A 22,637-nucleotide genomic window follows, 5' to 3' on the forward strand; every position below is an offset into this window, starting at 1 on the left:
TTTGAGTGTGTGTATCCAGAAAGTAAAAGACACTGAAGCCTGTAATCTCCCCTCTTGTTGATGGATATCACCTCTATGGCCATGGCTTTAAGCAAGTCCGGGCTACCATGGCCGGCTTGTTGGTAATGCACGGCCGTGGGGCAATTGTCATTCACTGTTTTGATGGCATATTTATGTTTTGCCAGTCTGTCTTTTAGCATCCTTTTTGTGCGACTAATATAAAAAAAAAACACATGGGCACTCCAACCTATAAACAACAAACACAGGGTTGCAATTCACAAAAGATTGGATTTGGTATGTTATTTTCTTGTGTCATTGAACGTCTTGTTTTTTTAAATGTTGGGGCGGTGGTTGCAGTGTCCGCACAGAAAGGTGCCAGTGGGTTTGGAAAGCCAGTTGGCTTTGACTGTGGGGGGAGTTTATGTGACTGCACCAGCTTCTCCTTTCGGGTTGGCGCGCGTCTAGAAGAAAAGCATAGAAGCTCAGTAAAAACTTCACCTAATGCAGGGTCACTTTCTATGTTACTCCAATTCTGTTTGATGATATTCTTTATTTGAGATGCCTCTGCTGTACTGGGTAACAAAATAGATTTGGTTTGACTTTTGGGGCCTTTGTTATTGTCTGAGCATATTTTCTCTTTCCAAGGCCTCTGTGTGGAGCTGTAGCAGTTCATTTCCAGATGATCGAAACAGCAAAATTATGTCACCTGTATCTTCCGTACCGCATGATTTTTATCAAAAAATGGATTAAGAGGATAAAAAAAAAATGTCTCCAACCATAGTCCTAAAAACACATTTGCGTAGTTGGGTGCAAAACAGGCGGCCATTACTGTCCATTTGACTTGTCTGTAGAGTTGGTCCTGAAAAAGAACGTTATTGTTTAGTGCCCGCTCTGTTAGAGAAAGTCTGGGGGTGCGCTTCCCTCTGGCCTGAGTTGAAGATGGTGTTTTAGAGCCTCGAGACCCACACTGTTTACTAAACTCAGCAAAAAAAGAAACGTCCCTTTTTCAGGACCCTGTCTTTCAAAGATAATTAGTAAAAATCCAAATAACTTCACAGATCTTCATTGTAAAGGGTTTAAACTCTGTTTCCCATGCTTGTTCAATGAACCATAAACAATTAATGAACATGCACCTGTGGAACGGTCGCTAAGACACTAACAGCTTACAGACGGTAGGCAATTAAGGTCACAGTTAGGAAAACTTAGGACACTAAAGAGGCCTTTCTACTGACTCTGAAAAACACCAAAAGAAAGATGCCCAGGGTCCCTGCTCATCTGCGTGAACGTGCCTTAGGCATGCTGCAAGGAGGCATGAGGACTGCAGATGTGGCCAGGGCAATGAATTGCAATGTCCGTACTGTGAGATGCCTAAGACAGCGCTACAGGGAGACAGGACGGACAGCTGATCATCCTCGCAGTGGCAGACCACGTGTAACAACACCTGCACAGGATTGGTACATCCGAACATCACACCTGCAGGACAGGTACATGATGGCAACAACAACTGCCCGAGTTACACCTGAAACGCACAATCCCTCCATCAGTGCTCAGACTGTCCGCAATAGGCTGAGAGAGGCTGGACTGAGGGCTTGTAGGACTGTTGTAAGGCAGGTCCTCACCAGACATCACTGGCATCAACGTCGCCTATGGGCACAAACCCACCGTCGCTGGACGAATCACGGTTTTGTCTCACCAGGGGTGATGGTCGGATTCGCGTTTATCGTCGAAGGAATGAGCGTAACACCGAGGCCTGTACTCTGGAGCGGGATCGATTTGGAGGTGGAGGGTCCGTCATGGTCTGGGGCAGTGTGTCACAGCATCATCGGACTGAGCTTGTTGTCATTGCAGGCAATCTCAACACTGTGCGTTACAGGGAAGACATCCTCCTCCCTCATGTGGTACCCTTCTTGCAGGCTCATCCTGACATGATCCTCCAGAATGACAATGCCACCAGCCATACTGCTCGTTCTGTGCGTGATTTCCTGCAAGACAGGAATGTCAGTGTTCTGCCATGGCCAGCGAAGTTCCCGGATCTCAATCCCATTGAGCACGTCTGGGACCTGTTGGATTGGAGGGTGAGGGCTAGGGCCGTTCCCCCCAAAGAATGTCTGTGAACTTGCAGGTGCCTTGGTGGAAGAGTGGGGTAACATCTCACAGCAAGAACTGGCAAATCTGGTGCAGTCCATGAGGAGGAGATGCACTGCAGTACTTAATGCAGCTGGTGGCCACACCAGATACTGACTGTTACTTTTGATTTTGAGGGACACATTATTTTGAGGGACACGTTATTCCATTTCTGTTAGTTACGTCTGTGGAACTTGTTCAGTTTATGTCTCAGTTGTTGAATCTTGTTATGTTCATACAAATATTTACACATGTGTTACGTCCTGACCAGTAATAGGGGTTATTTGTTATTATAGTTTGGTCAGGGTGTGGCAGGGGTTGTTTGTTTCATGTGGTTTGGGCTATGTATTTAGGTAGAGGGGTGTTTGGTTTATGTGGTTCGGGGTTTGTTAGTCTATGTTCTATGTTAGTATATTTTCTATGTTCTATCAAGTCTTTTGTATTTCTGTGTAGTTAATTGGGGTTGGACCTTCAATTGGAGGCAGCTGGTTATTGTTGCCTCTGATTGAAGGTCCTATAATTAGGAGTTTGTTTTCATGGTTTTTTTGTGGGAGATTGTGCTGTGTATAGCTTTGTGCCTTACCGGCCTGTTATTCGTCGTTGTGTTTTGTATACGTGTTTGTTTTGGGTTTTTCCTTCTTTGTCCGTAATAAAGAAGATGAGTGTACATATTCCCGCTGCGTCTTGGTCTTTACCCTACGACAACCGTGACAACATGTTAAATTTGCTGAAAATAAGTTGAGTTGAGAGGAAGTTTCTTTTTTTGCTGAGTTCATATCCCAAATGTCAGAGACATTCTATGGGAAGAGAGACTGCAGATTCTTTCAAACAATTGTATTATAAGATTTGCAAAAATGAAGCAGTCAACCATCACTAAGAATAGTCAGAGTTGAAATCTCAACGGACAGAGTTGTCTCTCAGCATTTATAGAAAAGTCCGACCTCTTTGTCTATGTGGCAGTTAGCAGATGTGTGCAAACAGGGGTGGGGAACATAGTGTATAAAAGGCGTTTAGCTTGTCTGTGTAGATTAAGATAGCTGACGTTGACCACCATTGTCTGTTCCTTTCTGCATGTTTCCATGGAGAGGAGTTCCTACAGACAGTACAAACGGGATGTCACATACTGCAGTCGCACCCGGCTCTTATCTGTACACCCAGAGTTATAACTAAGTCACACAAGACAACAAGCCTGCATCAGGGAAAAAAAATACTAGCATAAAACAATGGACAATTCTCTAAGTAAAAAACAGCATAGTATGTTTCATTTTGTAATTTTCCGCGACATGTTTCATATTTTCCACGGGATTACAAGTTGCAGTTCTTGACACAAACCGGTACTTACAGTTGAAGTGGGAAGTTTACATACACCTTAGCCAAATACATTTAAACTCAGTTTTTCACAATTCCTGACATTTAATCCGAGTAAGAATTCCCTGTTTTAGGTCAGTTAGGATCACCACTTTGTTTTAAGAATGTTAAATGCCAGAATAATAGTAGAGAGAATGATTTCTTTCAGCTTTTTATTTCTTTCATCACATTCCCAGTGGGTCAGAAGTTTACATACACTCAATTAGTATTTGGGAGCATTGCCTTTAAATTGTTTAACTTGGGTCAAAGATATCATAGCTTTCACCTGGACAGTCTATGTCATGGAAAGACCAGGTGTTCTTAATGTTTATATACTCCCATGTACAGCCTTTTTAACTTTTCCACAAGAGAGAGCGCCTTGGATAATTTTTTTAATATGATGTTTTTACATAGCTGCAACTTAATTTGGTTGCTATAAGTCTCAATGAGACTTTTTAGAGATTTAAAAAATTGACATTGATGCCTAGTCAAAACAGACTTCTTCTGTGCTCTGATCGAAGGTGTTTATTAATTAAACATACACACTGCTTATGTACGAGTAATAAAGTCTTTATGAAGTGTTACCGGTTTATGTTCTTCTCAGCTGCTGATGCAGACATCCTGACCATCAGGAACTTAGCGGAGAATGAGTTTGTGAAGGAGCAGCTCCTTCCCTTCAAAGACCTGGTTCAGTTTGTCTGGCTAGGGGTGTTCAACGTTGACAACGGTGAGTGGACTGGACTGGGTTCCCCATATTCATCTCCCCAACACTCAGCATGGACAGTTAGTGTATCCTTATGTTTGATCTGCTGTTTGGACTTTCATATCATTCGTTGCCCTGTATTATGAGGAGACGCTGAATTGGATCATTGTAAAATGTCTACTGTATCATCAAGTCTGAAGCCGACTCATTGATCATCGTTGTATTATTGTGTGATGAAACGTGTAATAAATGTGTCATGTCAAGTGGTTGCTCCTGTCTTTGGTAGATGACCAGATGAAGTGGTATGATGGTACCAACGTCCAGTACTCTAACTGGATCGATGGAAGACCAAGCTTCTCAGCCAGCGATGAGTTCATGGCAGGTCTCAACACTCAGGGAGTCTGGAAGATATTCACTAACAAACACCACTTCAGTCCCTTCAAGCAGAGAAGCATCGTGGCCTGCAAACTGGATAAAGGTTGGTAGACCCCATTCAGACAAACATACTTCACCTATTCACAAGGAGTACTATCATTATTTTCTTTTTTTTACGATAAAATAATACATTTTGCACTTGATTGACTCTCTTTTCTTCGTCCCCGAGACTCTAAGGACCAATACAATCAGTCGGCCAGGGACTTTGAGCGCTATGGCAACCTGAGCTACCACGTGATAACCAGGAAGTTGAGCTGGTTCCAGGCCCTGGAGGAGTGTGGTCGCGGCAACGGACACCTGGCCAGCGTGCATGGCACCAGGCACAACGCTCACATAGAGCTTATCGCCAAGCGAGACGGCTTCCCGCTGTGGATCGGTCTGTCCAGTCAGGATGTAAGGGAGCTTAGCCACAATACCACTAACACGGCGGCCATTTCTATTGAGAATAACGTCATCTTTTGCAGAAATTTAGCTCACAGCACTAAACGGCAGGTAGACATTAAATTAAAAAAATGTTAAGCACCTCCAGTGTGAAGTTTGTGGAGTAATATTGCATCCCCCTCCCCTCTCTGCGCAGGCTAGTGGCTCTCAGTCCTATGAGTGGTCTGATGGGACTAAGTATCACTACAGTCAGTTGGGACTCTCTGACACTGTAGTCACATCCAGCTCAGACCCTCAGGGTGTCTGTGTGTACATCACTCCCCATGGCACCTGGATGAGAATGGACTGCAATGCCAAGCTGGACGGAGCCATCTGCTACAACACAACTGTCACCACCCCCACTCAGAGTAAGACCCAGTCCTATTACCTAGCCTATTACATCACCACCACCCCCACTCAGAGTAAGACCCAGTCCTATTACCTAGCCTATTACACCACCACCCCCACTCAGAGTAATACCAGTCCTATGATCTAGCCTATTACATCACCACCCCACACAAAGTAATACCCAGTCCTATTACCTAGCCTATTACACCACCACCACCCCCACCCAGAGTAATACCAGTCCTATGACCTAGCCTATTACATCACCACCCCACACAAAGTAATACCCAGTCCTATTACCTAGCCTATTACATCACCACCACCCCCACTCAGAGTAATACCAGTCCTATGACCTAGCCTATTACATCACCACCCCACACAAAGTAATACCCAGTCCTATTACCTAGCCTATTACACCACCACCACCCCCACCCAGAGTAATACCAGTCCTATGACCTAGCCTATTACATCACCACCCCACACAAAGTAATACCCAGTCCTATTACCTAGCCTATTACATCACCACCACCCCCACTCAGAGTAATACCAGTCCTATGACCTAGCCTATTACATCACCACCCCACACAAAGTAATACCCAGTCCTATTACCTAGCCTATTACACCACCACCACCCCCACCCAGAGTAATACCAGTCCTATGACCTAGCCTATTACATCACCACCCCACACAAAGTAATACCCAGTCCTATTACCTAGCCTATTACATCACCACCACCCCCACACAGAGTAATACCCAATCCTATTACCTAGCCTATTACATCACCACCACCCCCACACAGAGTAATACCCAATCCTATTACCTAGCCTATTACATCACCACCACCCCCACACAGAGTAATACCCAATCCTATTACCTAGCCTATTACATCACCACCACCCCCACACAGAGTAATACCCAATCCTATTACCTAGCCTATTACATCACCACCACCCCCACACAGAGTAATACCCAATCCTATTACCTAACATATTACATCACTACCATTACCACCCCCACTCAGAGTAAGACCCAGTCCTATTACCTAGCCTATTACAACAATGCCATCACCACCCCCACTCAGAGTAAGACCCAGTCCCACAGTCTTAGTACCTAGCCTATTAGTATTACATCACCATCCCCGCTCAGAGGAAGACCCAGTCCTACAGTCTTAGTACCTAGCCTATTAGTATTAGATCACCACCCCTTCTCAGAGTAGACCCAGTCCTACAGTCTTAGTACCTAGCCTATTAGTATTACATCACCACCCCCACTCAGATTAAGACCCAGTCCAACAGTCATAGTACCACTCAGAGTAAGACCCAGTCCTACAGTCTTAGTACCTAGTACCACTCAGAGTAAGACCCAGTCCTGCAGTCTTAGTACCTAGCCTATTAGTATTACATCCCCACTCAGAGTAAGACCCAGTCCAACAGTCATAGTACCACTCAGAGTAAGACCCAGTCCTACAGTCCTAGTACCTAGCCTATTAGAATTACATCACCACTCAGAGTAAGACCCAGTCCTACAGTCCTAGTACCTAGCCTATTAGAATTACATCATCACCCAGAGTAATACCCTGTCCTACAGTCTTAGTACCTAGCCTATTAGTATTACATCATCACCCAGAGTAAGACCCTGTCCTACAGTCTTAGTACCTAGCCTATTACAATTACATCATCACCCAGAGTAATACCCTGTCCTACAGTCTTAGTACCTAGCCTATTAGTATTTATTTATTATACACACAACTTGAATTCTTGTGTAAAGAAGATGTTGATGTCAGTGAGCGATCTGAGCAGAATTTGTTGCAATCTTTTAAGATCCCATAAAATAAATCCCTGTGATTTGTTTGTCTGAATCAGGATCGAACCTCGCAGCTCCCCAGGTGGCCAACAACTGCCCTCAGAAAGGTGGCTGGTCTAAGTGGGTTGAGCACCAGGACCACTGCTATGCTTTTGACATGACCTTCTATAACTACTCTGTGTACAGCATGGAGGATGCCAAGAGCATCTGTGAAAGGCTTGGTAAGCCACCCACTATCTCTCCTATTTGACACAAATATATTTCTGTATTACTGTATATAAGTTGTATTGAACATTGTATTATTGCAGCGTCTTGGGTTAGGTTGTTATGGTAAGAGAATGGTTTCCCTATAACCAACCTGATTAAATTAAAAAATATATATTTACTCTTATAAACTGGTAGTTTGTTTCCTGGATGCTGATTATCTGAAAGCTGTGGTATATCAGATATTATAAACTGGGTGGTTTGAGCCCTGAATGCTGATTGGCTGACAGCCATGGTATATCAGTCCTCATACCACGGGTATGACAAAAAAATACTTTTTACTGTTCGAGCGGCAGGTAGCCTTCGAGGTTAGAGCGATGGGCCAGTAATTGAAAGGTTTCTGGTTTGAATACCGGAGCTGACAAGGTAAAATAAATATGAAATAAAATCTGTCGCTGTGCCCTTGTGCAAGGTACTTAACCCTAATTGCTCCAGTGGTGCAGTACAGTGGCGACCCTGGTCAGGAGGAGTTGGGATATGCAACAACAAAAAAACCATTTCCATTACAGACTTGTGTGTAACAGGACAAATATAAGTGCCCTCCAAATGATTATTCAAATTACGTTGGTAACCAGTTTATAATAGCAATAAGGCACCTCGGGGGTTTGCGGTATATGGCTAATATACGACGGCTTAGGGCTGTATCCAGGTACTCTGTGTTGTGTCTTGCTTAAGAACAGCCCTTAGCCGTGGTATATCGGCCATATACCACACCCCCTCAGGCCTTATTGGTTAATTAGTACACCACGATCAGATCAGGTGGTGTCTTACTTACAGTATATGTATGCCTTTGCCTTTGATTGACAGACGCACAGCTGCTGACCATAATGACCAAAGAGGAGAATGACTTTGTCTCTGGCTACATGGCAGACAACCCTCTCATCACCAGTAGGGTGTGGCTCGGCATTGACCTGGACAAACAAGGTAAACTGACCTGACCAGTACAATAGGATATGCTTGTTACTTATTACTGTATACGGATGTTATTAGACATGATATTTATATTGGACAGTATGCTCCATCTTAGGAAGTTCTGTGTGCACTTCATTTGGAAAGTCAGGCACTTTAAAATACATAAAAATCCTACATACCAATACAGTACATTATACTCAAATAAAGTTGTCTATTTTAACTCAGCATAGAATCAGTAATGCTTCTGTGTTTCCTCTGTCTTCCAGGTCAGCCAGTGGGCTGGGTGGACGGTTCCTCTCTGGCCTTCTCTAACTGGGAGACCAACGGTTCTGCTAGTGGGGTGAAGACAGTGACCCAGCAGAACCCCTGTGCTGTCATGGTGTCTGCAGACGGAGGCATCTGGAGCAGAGTCAGCTGCAAGGACAGCCACAGCCGCATCGTCTGCAAAGTACCCGCACGTGAGTACTATAGCGCAATGGTTCACCAGTCCCAACTCATACATACTTTTTTTTACTCTGGCTCTGGTTACCGCTCCAAGCTATTGCATGTAACGAGTTGATTTGTATATAGCTCATAGATTTCCCCGGCTTCGCTATGGTTATGGTCATAATATATTTGTAAACATTGATGTGCTTGAAACAGGGACTTTCTTTGCCAGTTTGGAGATGTTTCTGACTGGCTGTGTTGTCTCCAGGGTCAGGGAACGCCCCGGTGGTTCTGGTCTTCTTCCTGGTCGTCCTCACCGCCCTCCTGGCGGCCATCGGCTTCGTGGTTTATAAGAAGAGCAGGGCCAGATTCAACTCCACCGTGCGCTACAGGAGAACCATTGATGATGCTGACAGCACTAGTATTATAGATGCAGAGTGAGACTTTACTTGACTTCACCTATGCAGCTTAAAGAAGCAGTTATGTGCCTACAGTATTCAGTATGGAAATATTATTATGCCAGCAAACTGAAATCTGGCTTCCATTTCATTTAATTTATTTGTATAAATTCCCAAGCAGGCTTTTTTAGTATTTTCTGTGACATTGTAAATATTGGCAAAAGGATTGTGAAAATCCCCAAACTAGCATTTGTTTAGTTTTTTTACTTAATAATGATGTTTTATTGAACTTTGATTTTAAAGAAAGAGCTGCCACATTGAACAGTTGCTGCAGGGTTGATGGACTTTGGGTTGACAAAAAAAGCACTGGATACGTGATGCTTGTTGTCAGGGTATTTTTTCGTCTCGTAAGCACTGATGTTTTTCTCTGTTGGTCATCGACGAAAGAAGAAACAACTGCATCATGGCACTGTTATTAATAGAACTATAATCTTTATTAGCTTGGCATAGTTTCATAATTTCTTAATTATTTACAATCTAATACAAGTAGTCGAGCTAATGCAGTCCAACACAGACTTTCTTAGACAATTTGGATAGTGGCATGCATTCTCATTTGCCATTTGAACTACAAGCAATTCATCCCAACTGTAAATGCCATTGATGCATTGGTTTCTGTTTGTCATTATGACTGTTACCTCCCTCTCCTATGCACTCAAACTCCTGAGAACATTTGCACTTTAAATTGAAATGTTTTATTGTGAATAATGCCTTAGCAGTTGTTTCTGCCATGTTCAAGCACAATAGTTGTCTTGTTTGGGAGTATGTTTTTGGGGTGTTCATTTGGGGTTAAAGTTTTCAAAGGTCGCTACTTGCTGAGGCCTCAAACTGCAAACACAGCTGCTATAAAAATATTTAAATTGTCTTTTTTTTTTACATTTTATTATGGAGAATCTAAACCAAAGATGTTTTTTTTAATCAAGTGAATGTTAATAACCTGACATTCCTCGACTTTATTTGGATCTGCCTTGCAACAATGCTTGTTAACTAGGATTACCATTCTCAAAATGTTCCAACAGTATCTTCATATTTACATTGGTCCCAAGCAGACCATCCACTCTACTCTGGTCAAATATGGTCATGGTCTTCCAATAAAATAGGTTTGTCTAAGGGCTGGGTCCTGTCATTTTTGTTGTTGAGGAAATTAAGATGTCAGACATGGGTATCACTGACCTACCACAACTTGTATGAGCTTCGTTTTGAGGAAGGAAGGACAGAGGACAAGCAATCGAGGAAGGAATCACTGAGAAAGCCCTGGAATTCGGCTCAGGAGTTTCCCTAATTTAGGCTGGGATTCAATCCAAGGCACTTGAGCTGCTCTACAACTTGGAATGAATCCCTGCCTCAATCAAGGATCGAGTTCCCCTGCCACATTAACTGTGTAGTCGGGCACCAGACTGCTAGAGCATGCAGTTAGCTGATATGTAAAAACCCTAGCTAGGCATGTAAGATCTGGCATGTGTCCACATCTGAGCAGAGGAACACGACCTTGTGATGAGGGAAGCTCTGACAGACTGAACAAATGTGATTGGTTGAATGAAAGCTCAGTGGGAAGAGCTTGCGACATGCCACTGGGCAGTTTACAGATGCCTGTATAATAAAATGAAAAAAGGGTTACGGTTGGAGGGCGTTACTTGTTCAAATCCCAATTGCGACTTTTGTTTCCAACCGTACATTAAGCTAAATACATTTCTAATCTAACAGATTGTGCCTTCCACACCCCTAGTGCAGTGGGATAGGTCATAGGTTCAAATCTTGTCAATAACACTTGGTCCAGGAAACAAATGCACTTTAATGAAACGTCACTAGCACGCCATGCAATTACATTTACAGGAGGAATCCCAAAATGTATAAAGTGGTAAAAACAAATTGAGCTAGTTGTGCCAGGCATTCTATAAAGATTACTAGTGTATCGTTTAAACGTGTGCATGCCTTCAGCCTTTGAAAAAAAAAACCCGTAATCCTAAAGGAAGACTACAAAACTCCTCAGTAGGGTACACCTAAGTATCTTCGGCCGGAGGAGGCTATCGAGGAGCAAACTCCTCCGTTAAACTATTAACGAATTGCCACTTCTACATATGGCGACCAGTTTCCGGGTCACAGAGGAGAGGGTGGAGTTTACCTCAATTGAGAAGCTCCCTGTGTCCTTTTAACTATAGAGGTTTTTGAGCAACAGTTGTTGAAATGGCTTACATTAATATAGGAAGTAGGGTTAAAAATCTGTTAACTTCAGTGTCCTTGTTCGGTTTTGTTGAATGAAATGTTGCCTGCAAACAGCTGTACATTCAAAACTTTATTGCATTAATTAAATGAAAACAAGTTTTAGGGGCAAGCAAAATAGCATTGTCATACTACAGACATGAAAACAGACAAACAGAACAAACTGTCAATTATTCGGCTGTGAAAAGTAAAGTTGTCACTTTCTTTCACATCATTTTTTGAAAAACTTCAAAAAGGAAAAGAAAAACAGTAAAGGGGATAATATGCCACTTCTTGATTGATTCTCCCATAAACAGAGCCCTTTTTCCATTCTCCCAACCCGCTAAACTAACAACCCTCTTGTTTTCTTTTTTTACACAATATCTCACCACAGTGGACAGACCTGCTTTTTTAGAGCAGTAACATTTAAAGCACTCGTGGTATAACAGTTCAAAAGACATCTTGCATTTTAACGGAATAAAGCGCACTCAAATCTGGAGGCCTAAAGGAAAAGGGGAAATGAACAATAAGTGGGATATAAAGCATTTCCTCACCTCGGTTCACTTCAAAGTCAGTCTGCATATCTATGACATCATTACCTCTACGTCAGGAGTGACTTCCCGTCTACTTGGCATTGGCTTCAAAAATCCCACAAGCCTTTGCACTAAGTAAAATCACATGAGGTGAAACAGAGCAACAGAATGGGTTGCTACTGGAAGGTAACTCCTTCAACTCGCGTCCCCCCCCCGATCAATTGTAATCCTCTTCCAAGTCTTCATCGAGGTCACAGAAATCGATTGACGGCCGGGTATCAACCACCTCTTCATCCGACTCCCCATAAGAGCCTGCAGCGGAGGGAACAATTATCAGTCAAATCGGAGACTAGTTTATTAGTAGTCAATTTCATTAATTTTTAGAATAAACAGTTGCAAAATGAATCTTTTAGTTTAGAATGGTGTTCAAAAGTCAAATATTAAGACCATTTAATTGTCAGTGATGAATACTGCAGTGCACACCCTGATATCAAAGCAACTAATAACCTCCAGTGAGATGACCTTGTGCATAGTTAACTGAAGGGGAATTATTCACAGCAGTGTTGCTGGGCAGAAACCAAAAAAAATTAATGTGTGCAGAGCTCTCGTCATGCTACGTGTAGAAATTGATTTCTACTTTCAAGTTATTAAAACATGTGTACACAGCATTGGGGAGAAATTATTCAAGAACGTACTTTCAAGATTGTCCATGTGTTCATGAAGGGTCCTCGCCAGGTTGAAAAACTGAGCGAGAGAGGGGGAAATGGGTTTTTTTTGTTTGTTTTTTTATAAACACTGAATCCTACTACATTTGAATTAAGTATTTTTCCCCCACAATACAATACTTAGTGAATTATGAGGCCAAAGAAGAACTTTGGGCTTAACATTCAAAATGACTTCCCTGCGCCCAGTGCAAATGAACGACGGTTAGAATTTGTTTTGTGTGGAGTGTAGGCGTGCGTTCTTACCCCGGCGTCGTTGGCAGCTCCTAGCACATCAGAGAACCTCTGCTCACACAGGTGAAGCAACACCACCAGGTAAAGGCCACAACTGATGAACTCGTACTCAGACTGGACAGGAAGGGAAAGAAAGGAAGCGGTCACTTAAACTGCGTTAAACTCAAGTTAGGACTGGGTCCTAGGCGGTTGAACCTTAAAGATAAAAACCAACTGTTCCGGAAAATGTTAAGTGTCCCATTCTGGTATTCTACAGTTGAATGAGCAGCACGGGAGTGATTTTCTGCAGCGCGTTGACCCATTCACAGTCTAACAGATAATGGCTGACTAGGAGATGAGTGTCTGGTGTTAACTGAACGTCCCCTCACCCGCTCATGTGTCCTGTGTAGCTCGTTGATGTCAAAGTTCTCAATGTTCAGGTGCAGCTTTTCTTTGCACAGCTCACACGTGGTGATGGCATCCAGATTAGTTCCTGGAAAAGAGAGTGAAAGATGGCAACAAAATGTGCAACCACCTCATAATACACCGAGGGGTAGAAAATAATTTGTTAAAGGTCAGAGAGAGAAAGATTATTCTTACCAGAGCTGATTTTGGAGCGCAGCCACTTCTTGATGCAGTCCTGGTGAACATACTGCAGGCTGCCTGTGCAGCAGCAGGGTTCGATCAGATTGTTGGAGGGAGACTCCTCACCCATTTGGCAAATACGACACAGGTCCCCTTCCTCCTCGTCAGAGTCCTCCAACAGCAGGCTACAGGGGAGAGAGAGAGAGAGAGAGAGAGAGAGAGAGGTTTATTTACAGTTATCAACCATTCAAATCTGAGGAAAATAATTAAAGCGTTGGTCCAGCCAGAGACATTTGAATGACAAGACGAGTGCGGCCACAATAAAGACGATGTACAACAGGGGGATGGGACATGTACAACAGGGGGGTGGGACATGTACAACAGGGGGGATGGGACATGTACAACAGGGGGATGGGACATGTACAACAGGGGGGCGGGACATGTACAACAGGGGGCGGGACATGTACAACAGGGGGACGGGGACATGTACAACAGGGGGACGGGGACATGTACAACAGGGGGTGGGACATGTACAACAGGGGGGCGGGACATGTACAACAGGGGGCGGGACATGTACAACAGGGGGCGGGACATGTACAACAGGGGGACGGGGACATGTACAACAGGGGGACGGGGACATGTACAACAGGGGGGCGGGACATGTACAACAGGGGGGCGGGACATGTACAACAGGGGGCGGGACATGTACAACAGGGGGACGGGACATGTACAACAGGGGGACGGGACATGTACAACAGGGGGCGGGACATGTACAACAGGGGGATGGGACATGTACAACAGGGGGATGGGACATGTACAACAGGGGGATGGGACATGTACAACAGGGGGTGGGACATGTACAACAGGGGGGTGGGACATGTACAACAGGGGGGTGGGACATGTACAACAGGGGGGTGGGACATGTACAACAGGGGGTGGGACATGTACAACAGGGGGATGGGGACATGTACAACAGGGGGACGGGGACATGTACAACAGGGGGACGGGGACATGTACAACAGGGGGACGGGACATGTACAACAGGGGGACGGGACATGTACAACAGGGGGACGGGACATGTACAACAGGGGATGGGACATGTACAACAGGGGGATGGGACATGTACAACAGGGGGACGGGACATGTACAACAGGGGGATGGGACATGTACAACAGGGGGACGGGACATGTACAACAGGGGGACGGGACATGTACAACAGGGGGGTGGGACATGTACAACAGGGGGATGGGACACCACAAGCATGCAGGTTCAGCCCACTATCCAGCGAGCTCAGAGAAGGACAGCCTCCCCACCTCTCCTGGATCTTCCTCAGTCTCTCCGGGTCTCTGGAGGAGGTGGGCTTCTCCTGGCCCTCCGGTTCGCTCCTGGCAGCGCCCGTCATGTCCACAGCGATCATGACGTTGTCGTGGACACGGAACAACGGGCTGCTCATGAACCTCGCCAAACGCTGACTACTCCCCGCCATGTCTCTCAACTCCTCCTGTAGGGTGGCACTAGCACCCATCGCCCCCGAGGCTGCCACCGCCGCCGCTCCTTCCCCTTCGTCGTCCTCCTCCTCGTCTTCGTCCGCCTTGGCCTCGGGGGTGTCTCTACTCCCGAGGGGGAACTGGGTACCACGGTAATCCTCATCGGCACCGGACGCCAGGCGAGCGCTTTCGTCCCGTCCTTCTCTTCTACGGCGGGAGAAGAGAGGAGTGCAGCGGGTCCGGATGGAAGATGACAGCCAGGAGGAACCTGAAGTACTACTTCCAACACCACCACTGGTGCTGCCCCATCTCCAGGTCTCCATGCCAGGCTGGGGCTCCGGGGCACGCTGGGCCTGGCACTCCTGGACCGGGGACAGGCCCTGTCTGCGACGCCTCAGGAAGGCAAAGGCCTGGGCCGCGTCAGAGCCTCTGGGAACGGGCTCCACGCTTACAGGTCGGACGCTCTCCTCGCTGGTAGCCACGGGCGCGTGGCCTTCTCCTCCAGAGACAGGGCTGTCCTCGGTCGAGTCGAAGGAACGGGAGGCGGAGCCAGAGCTGGAGCCGCTGGAGTCCTGGCTTGAGCGCCGAGAGAAGAGGCGGGAGAGGAGGCGGCGGGTGGAGCGACGTCCATCGGATGCCTCGCCACCCTCCGGGGTTGTCCTGGGGGTGGAGGTTGGCGCGGAGGGAGGGGGGCTGGAGTCCCGGGCCTCCCGTCTTGCTGAGGGGGTTGTGTACCGAGAGGAGACGGAGACTCCTAGAGTGGGCTCTGGGCTCTCAGTGGGCTCCTTGGCAGTGCGGAGGGTGGAGGTGGTCAGGGAGCGGCCGGTGGCCCGGGAGGTGGTGGAGTCCCGGGCCAGTGGGGAGCGCTGGTAGGTGGACGAGAGGTGGCGGCTGAGGGAGCTGCTCTCCCTGCTAGAGGAAGAGGAGGAGTAGAGGGTCTCCTTGGGCCGGGCCCCCTGGGCATAGGTGGAGGTCACACGGTCGGGCCGGTCTAAAACACAAAAGCGATTGCATGCGTGTCAGTATTATGTTTGTGTGCGAGTATGTAAATGTTTCAGTTTTATGACTGCGTAAATGTGTCAATAGGTTTGTAAGTCAATGCACACAAACGAGTCACTATGTGTGTGCGCGTGTAAGAACATACAAAGGGATGAGGTGAGTCCGGAGCTCCGATAGCTGGTGTTATCAGCCACACTGGACAGACTCCTCCCCTCGCTCCTCTTCTCCAGCTCCCTTCTGGACCACAGGGGCTCTGAGGAGGAAGAGGAGGAGGAAGAAGAAGAGGAGGAGGAGGACCTGGACAGAGGCCGGTACGACTTCCACGACGACGAATCTAAACACAAGGTGCCAGTTTGTTATTCACCTGCATGTTTGAAAAGATAAGTTGGCGAAACCACAAAGGACTTAGGAATCATTGACACGTTTCATCAACGTCGTAAGGTTAACAACTGAAGATTTAATATTATCATCACTCAAAGCATGGCGATGATTGTTTGCACGATTATCACAAGACCTGCGCTCATCAAGTGTATGGAAACTAACAGCAGTATATTTAAAGGAAAAGTTCACACTTTAAAATACATTTGGCAGGTATTTTCATACATTAAAAAGGGCTCAAGGAAAGAGACTAACTCTTGAACTCTCCCAGGGGTCAGTTACCTGAGTCTCTGAGGACACTGCTGGAGTAGGAGGAGCCAGTCACAGAGGGGCTTGTTGTATATGCAGCTCTGTTGGTATAAGACAGTTTGGCTCGTTTGGTATCCCCATCATCAGTTGGGTTGCTGAGAAGTCCCGAGTACGTCCCCAGTCTTGTCTCTGAATCAGTCTGATAAAACAACCCACAGAATGCAATCACATGAATCAATACGGACTTGAACTGCACTTTGAACTTGAAACTTGGCACTGCGCATCAGTAATATCACTATCAAGACCCAAAAGTCAAACTGTTTAATTCTGAAGGCTATTGACGCACGTATTAATCTAAGTAACATCATTTAAAAATCCACATCAAAATCCGGCTGTTTAAGACGGAACGGGCTGCGTCTCAATCCACCACATCCGCCTAGGTCGCCTTGCCGCATCTGCGGTGGAAGGTGGCAGAGCTACAGCGGTGTTGGTCAGACCATGAGACATCCCCGGGAAAAAAAATATGGTCTTCTCACGAAACGTAGCGTCCAAACTATGACCACTGTGGATAGGGGAGGCTCTCAAACACGATCGTGTTCTCAGTTTCGCTCTACGACTCCCACAAGTGTCACAGGACTCATCTGAAGGTAAGGGGTTAAAAAAAAATATATACAATTATTTACCAAGCTTTCTTTTATCTCCCAGATATAGGACAGACACTTCAAAACCTTAATCCTTATGTTACATTGTGGTCCCGTGTGGCTCAGTTGGTAGAGCATGGTGTTTGCAACGCCAGGGTTGTGGGTTCGATTCCCACGGGGGACCAGTACGGAGAAGAAAAAAAAATGTATGAAATGTATGCACTCACTACTGTAAGTCGCTCTGGATAAGAGCGTCTGCTAAATGACTAAATGTAATGTCAAAAAAATTTACCTTTTACGACTGTCTTTTGCCATTTATAAAAATGGTTTTATTCAGCTCGTTTCTATGGGCTAAAATAGTAAAGGCCAAATTCTATATTTTATTCAAACATTTGTATTTATTTTTATTGATAGCTAAAGGGGTCCAAAAATTTAAAAAAAAAATCAAATAGCTAAATGATCCACACTATGACCACCTTAAAACAATTCCATATGTTAGCTTAGTGCCCTAATGAACAAGATCCCGTTCTATCGTGAGTTTACCAGTTTGCTGCGGCTGCTCAGTGAGGACTCGGCCCAGGAGCGATCGTAGGAGACAGAGGAGGTAGTCAGAGGTGATTTCCAGCTGGAGTGGCGGCTGTCAGAACTACTGTAGTCCCTGGTCGAGCTGAGGAACCGAGAGCTCTGAGACACAAGGGGCGTGAAAACACATGGGGTCAGCTCAAGTCAATACATGGAGCAATGTAGGGTAGCTGACACATGGTACAAATCCAAGATCGCCACAAAACAGGAGACGAGTTTCCCCCAGGATTTTTTTCAGCAGCGATGGCAAAGTTAGCGTTGTAGTGGGTGTGGCCAATGGAGTAACACCAAAAATTCTAAAGGCCCTCTCAAAGACAATTTAGCTGTAAAAATAAAAGTAATTTCCTGCAATTCTACACATTTTGCCATGGTTTCTGCCGTGTTCTTAAACTAGCAGAGCAACTCAAACAAAATCAATAGGGACCTCTATTTGGAGTGGCGGCAACAATTTAGCAGCGGAGGCTAACACTACTAAATGAATAATCGGGGAAACACTGCATTTGTCTAAATATCCTTGTACCAATTATTCCTACATTCTTGCATGCTAGCTAGGTAATGCCATTGATCTTTTTTCATTACATCAAATGCATTCATGCTGCTCAAAGGTGTTTGCAAACCTGTCAACTAAGTCACTTGTTTATTGTGCATTTGATCCGGGCCCAGGACTCTTCTGGAAGAGTAGTCAAATAGACAGACAGCCCAGTAGTAACTTTATCTAATGGCACAGTACTTGACAGGACAGGTGGGCTGAAAAACACACTGGCAGGAATCTAGGCTGGCCTATAAAAAGCCCCAGCTAAAGTACACAGATACATTCTCTGCTTCTGAACATGGCTAACTCGCTAAATAGAGAAGAGGACTGGAACCAAGAGGGAGAGTAACAGACGGACCCTTAGACAAGAGTCAGATGGCAGCAAAGAAAGCCCGGTTCTTAGGGTGAGAAAAATAATTACCCACTCAGACTGCATTTATTTTAAAGAGAACATTGGTTTTCATGAAACCAGGCTAAACTTGTCCCAACTGCCTAGCCTTACCCTTCGGTTATAAACACATTTCAAGTGTTCTTATCATTGTTAACCGGCAGAAACTTCATTGAAATCCAGACCTCGAGGCCACATATTTTAAGAATACAAAGTGACATTTAGGTAAAGCAAATTTATGTAACCTGACACTTTCTCCCTCTCACACGGTAGTTCAGTACCTGGTGTTCGAGGTCAGGTTTAAGGGGTGTGGCCCTGGTGAAACGATCACTGTTCAGGACACTGGATCTTCCATAGAGCCTGCTGGATCCCAGGGAGGAGGGGGAAGAGGAGGAAGAATAAGACGACGTGGTGCTGGACACCGTAAAGGGCAGCCGGCGAGGCTTGGAATCCATCACTGATTGGCTGTGGAAAAACCAAGATGTTAGTAACACTAAATCCAACAGGATCCATCCCTATTAGAAAACATTAGAGAAAACATGCAATCAAACATTGTACAAAGTGGAGAACAGTAGGCCTAGACATAGTACACAAGTACTAGACTGATGTAGGCTACAGCAGGGGTTCCCAAACGTTTTCCACTCAGGCCCCCCTTCCAGCATTAAACATCTCCCATGCCTTGTCTAATGTGTATTCATGTGATATTTGAGTGACAAACATTACAACCTAGCTAAAACAATGTTAGCTGACATGGGTTAGTTGATCTGCACATTTCTGACAAGCTATAAATAGCTCTAGGGTATTTGTATTTATTAAAGATCCCCATTAGCTGCTGCCTCTTCCTGGGGTCCAGCAAAATTAAGGCAGTTCTACTTCCCCCCCCCCGCCCAATTTCGATCATCTCGTCGCTGCAACTCCAACGGGCTCGGGAGGCGAAGGTCGAGACATGCCCCCGCCAAACCTTATTTAACACACGCCTGCTTAAGCCAACTGCACCAATGTGTCGGAGGAAACACAGTTCACCTGTCAGCCTGCAGGCGCCCGGCCAGCCACAAGGAGTCGCTAGAGCGCGATTAGCCAAGTCAAGACCCCCGACCAAACCCTCCCCTAACCTGGACGACGCTGGGCCAATTGTGCGCCGCCCTACAGGACTCCTGAGCACGGCCGGTTGTGATACAGCCCGGGATCGATTCCGGGTCTGTAGTGACGCCTCTAGCACTGCCTTAGACCACAGCGCCACTTGAGAGTCAGCAGCTATTCATTTTTAAAAACATTACAATACATTCAAACAGATTTTACAACTATTAAGTGTATGACAAGAGGAAAACTGATGATGCACTACCCAATTTCGAAATTGCACCTTGTGCATTCTACCATTACGAGTAAGTTGAAAACCGTACTGAGTTCATTAAAATAAAATGTGGGAACCATTGGAATCCAGTACTCATTCAATATACATAACTCAGAGCTCAATGTCCTGACCAAACCCCATCTTTGTTATTGCTAAAACCTTTTGTGCCCGTTCCACCCAAGCCTTAGGCTAGGCTAAACATGATTTAGCGACAAGATAAGACAAGATAGACCTAGCTGCGTTTTGAAACTGCAGTCGAAAAGACCAGACTAAAGAGTCAGGGAATCTCCCAATCTGATAAAACCCCAACAGTCAGGAAAAGGGGTTGGCTGGTCGCTGAGACAGCCGAAGTGTGACAGTGTACAAACTGTCCAGACGCTTCTTGGCACCTAACCCCCACACCTGTCCTTGGATCACAATCACGGTTTGTTGCATCCCAAATGGCAACCTAGTCGGTGCACTACATAAGCATTAGGGTGCCATTTGGTACCTACTGTCACAGCCATTTGATGGTGACATTTCCTGAGGGATGAGAGCGCAGCAGGGGGGCTGTGCAGGCCAGGTCAGGCCTTGCGTCACACATGAGATCATCACTGCAAGATCATTTATTTAAAAAGGTGCATTCCTCTGGTTTACATGGATCACAGCACCCGTATGGGGATAGGTGAACCAGAGAGTAGAAACATGTCCATCTCCTTACAAAGCCCCACCCCCCTCTCAACCTTTTGAGGAAGTCTCCTAAAAAGTCAACTTAATGTTTATTTCACCTAGGCTATCACCTTGGGTAGCCTACAGCTGTGGCCTAGAAATACTATTTTCATAGTTATACTCCTAATTTAGCCCACTGCGATTGTGGCTCTTCTCAATCACACTCATGACGCATGGGTGGTGCTAAACTTAGCCATCGGGAATGCAAAGTGTACACATGAGGAAAGTTGTTTTGATAACAGGTCAAGCTCTGTTTTGCTTGTATTTAAGATGTGGAGGCCGCCTAGCTAAGGCTGATGAAATCTGCACACAAGATGACAAAACTTGCTTCTCTGTTAATATTTCATTGCGCAATAGTAACACGCTCAGTCAGGCTCTGAAAAACTGGAAGGGTGAATTTTTAATTCGGCCACAGAAGTTAGTTTCAGGTTCTCTCTAAAACGTTTTGTTTTGAGGATACGGTTTGGCTGTTCTTCCTGATTCAGACAGGCCATGGATGCATTAGTTATTTTTTTCTCTACCAGTCTAGGCCAGTTATCTACCAGATTTTCTGCAAAAACTATAGTTAGAGAAAGGACAAGACTTATTAACGCAACAGTTGAGCAAACCGGTGACACTTTAGCACCTCAGTCATGAATTGCAAGCTACCCAACAAGAGCTTCATGGCTAACGTTAGGTTGGTGGCTACTGTAACTAAAAGGCTACCCAAATGACCGAACCGACCTTTCAAAATGTCTGTCAGTTTCCAAGAAAAGAGTTCCCTTTTCTTTTACTGACCAGATATCGAAGGAGCTTGTCAGCTAGCTACCTACCGTTAGCAATACCCATAGCCATGTAAGCAAGAAACATGAATGATTTCAAAGTTACACTGCCTGGGGCTAGCTAGTGAAGCTAGCCTCCCAAACTTGTTGTTGGCACCACTGAAGAAAAACAGCTTTCTAGCTAACGTTACCTACTAGGCTAAATATATAGTTAACGTTAGCCCACGACCACAAAGCATGCTAGGGCTACAGTTGCTAACCACCATCCTAGTACTAGAAACCACTCGATTGAGGACATGACAGTCATATCCACAAATAGGACAATTACCGTGAAGACAGTGAATACGATGAGATAATCTTGATGGTTTAGCTAGCGAACGGTAGGCCTATTTTTTTATGCTGTTGTTGATCATCCGTCCTGACAGATAACGTTGGGAAGCTAGCTAATGCATTTCTTATATCAAAGGAATCAATTTAATCGTTGCCAAGTTAAAATGTAAAACAATGTCGCGGGCTATAGCTATAAACATCACGGATAAGGTGCTAACTTCGTGCAAAAGCAGCACACTCTCACCTTTGCTTCCAAGCTTCGCTGCATTCAATGATGACGGCGTCTGTGTGTTGATATAGAGAAGGTCATGTGATTTACAATGCAATCAGACACCCCCAGACAAAGTACGTACAACTCAGGATGGTGAAGGACAATGTACTCCATCCAATAGAATATCAAACACTGTACTTGTCCTGCCCCCTTTTGAATTGACGTTGTGAATTATGATTGAAAGTACAGTATGATTGTGATAGTAATGAATTGATGATGATGTTGGGGAGATAAAGATTGAAAGGATGGTTGTGATAATGAATTGATGATGATGATGATGTTGGTGAGTTACAATTTAAAATATGATTATGATAATACACTGAACAAAAATATAAACGCAACATGTAAAGTGTTGGTCCCATGTTTCATGAGCTGAAATAAAAGATCACAGAAATGTTCCATACCACAGAAAGCTTATTCTTCTAAAATGGTGTGCAGAAATGTGTTTACATCCCTGTTAGTGAGCATTTCGAC

The 22,637-nt window shown here is 45.2% G+C and overlaps 2 protein-coding genes across 4 annotated transcripts in view; one reads left to right on the forward strand and one right to left on the reverse strand.

Annotated features, from left to right (window-relative positions):
* The window catches only part of LOC106574232 (lymphocyte antigen 75), a 40,956-nt gene extending 30,612 nt beyond the window's left edge, over positions 1 to 10,344 (forward strand). The window contains exons 27-34 of the mRNA XM_045697621.1: positions 4,076 to 4,198; positions 4,461 to 4,652; positions 4,779 to 5,002; positions 5,187 to 5,397; positions 7,237 to 7,398; positions 8,249 to 8,365; positions 8,620 to 8,811; positions 9,048 to 10,344. Of these exons, the coding sequence (XP_045553577.1) occupies positions 4,076 to 4,198; positions 4,461 to 4,652; positions 4,779 to 5,002; positions 5,187 to 5,397; positions 7,237 to 7,398; positions 8,249 to 8,365; positions 8,620 to 8,811; positions 9,048 to 9,220 (1,394 nt within the window). The 3' untranslated portion in view covers positions 9,221 to 10,344. The remainder of the gene's footprint in view (positions 1 to 4,075; positions 4,199 to 4,460; positions 4,653 to 4,778; positions 5,003 to 5,186; positions 5,398 to 7,236; positions 7,399 to 8,248; positions 8,366 to 8,619; positions 8,812 to 9,047) is intronic.
* A 1,170-nt stretch (positions 10,345 to 11,514) lies between these two features.
* Positions 11,515 to 22,270, reverse strand: LOC106574235 (E3 ubiquitin-protein ligase MARCHF7). 3 transcript variants are annotated; one of them, XM_014149952.2, is made up of 11 exons: positions 22,137 to 22,270; positions 19,024 to 19,207; positions 17,784 to 17,924; positions 16,633 to 16,798; positions 16,118 to 16,306; positions 14,800 to 15,964; positions 13,502 to 13,671; positions 13,291 to 13,394; positions 12,935 to 13,036; positions 12,662 to 12,710; positions 11,515 to 12,278 (listed from the first exon to the last, which is right to left on the reverse strand). In XM_014149952.2, exons 2-11 carry the CDS (start codon positions 19,195 to 19,197, stop codon positions 12,184 to 12,186), a joined length of 2,355 nt encoding a protein of 784 aa, XP_014005427.2. In that variant the 5' UTR covers positions 19,198 to 19,207; positions 22,137 to 22,270; the 3' UTR covers positions 11,515 to 12,183. The 3 variants fall into 3 exon arrangements, with proteins under 3 accessions (XP_014005427.2, XP_014005428.2, XP_045553580.1); XM_014149953.2 differs by having other exon boundaries at positions 21,891 to 22,144; XM_045697624.1 differs by lacking the exon at positions 22,137 to 22,270 and adding an exon at positions 21,614 to 21,717.
* Between the last annotated feature and the right edge of the window lie 367 nt (positions 22,271 to 22,637).

The sequence above is a fragment of the Salmo salar genome, chromosome ssa16 (genome assembly GCF_905237065.1).
Source record: "Salmo salar chromosome ssa16, Ssal_v3.1, whole genome shotgun sequence".
Taxonomy (NCBI): domain Eukaryota; kingdom Metazoa; phylum Chordata; class Actinopteri; order Salmoniformes; family Salmonidae; genus Salmo; species Salmo salar.

Excerpts from the sequence above, each read along its gene's own strand:
- LOC106574235 (XM_014149952.2), bottom strand. The coding sequence starts at position 19,197 with ATGGATTCCAAGCCTCGCCGGCTGCCCTTTACGGTGTCCAGCACCACG. Across the intron at positions 17,925-19,023 it reads AACCTGACCTCGAACACCAG|AGCTCTCGGTTCCTCAGCTC; the intron begins GTACTGAACTAC and ends CTTGTGTCTCAG. Across the intron at positions 13,672-14,799 it reads CTGAGGAAGATCCAGGAGAG|CCTGCTGTTGGAGGACTCTG; the intron begins GTGGGGAGGCTG and ends TCTCCCCTGTAG.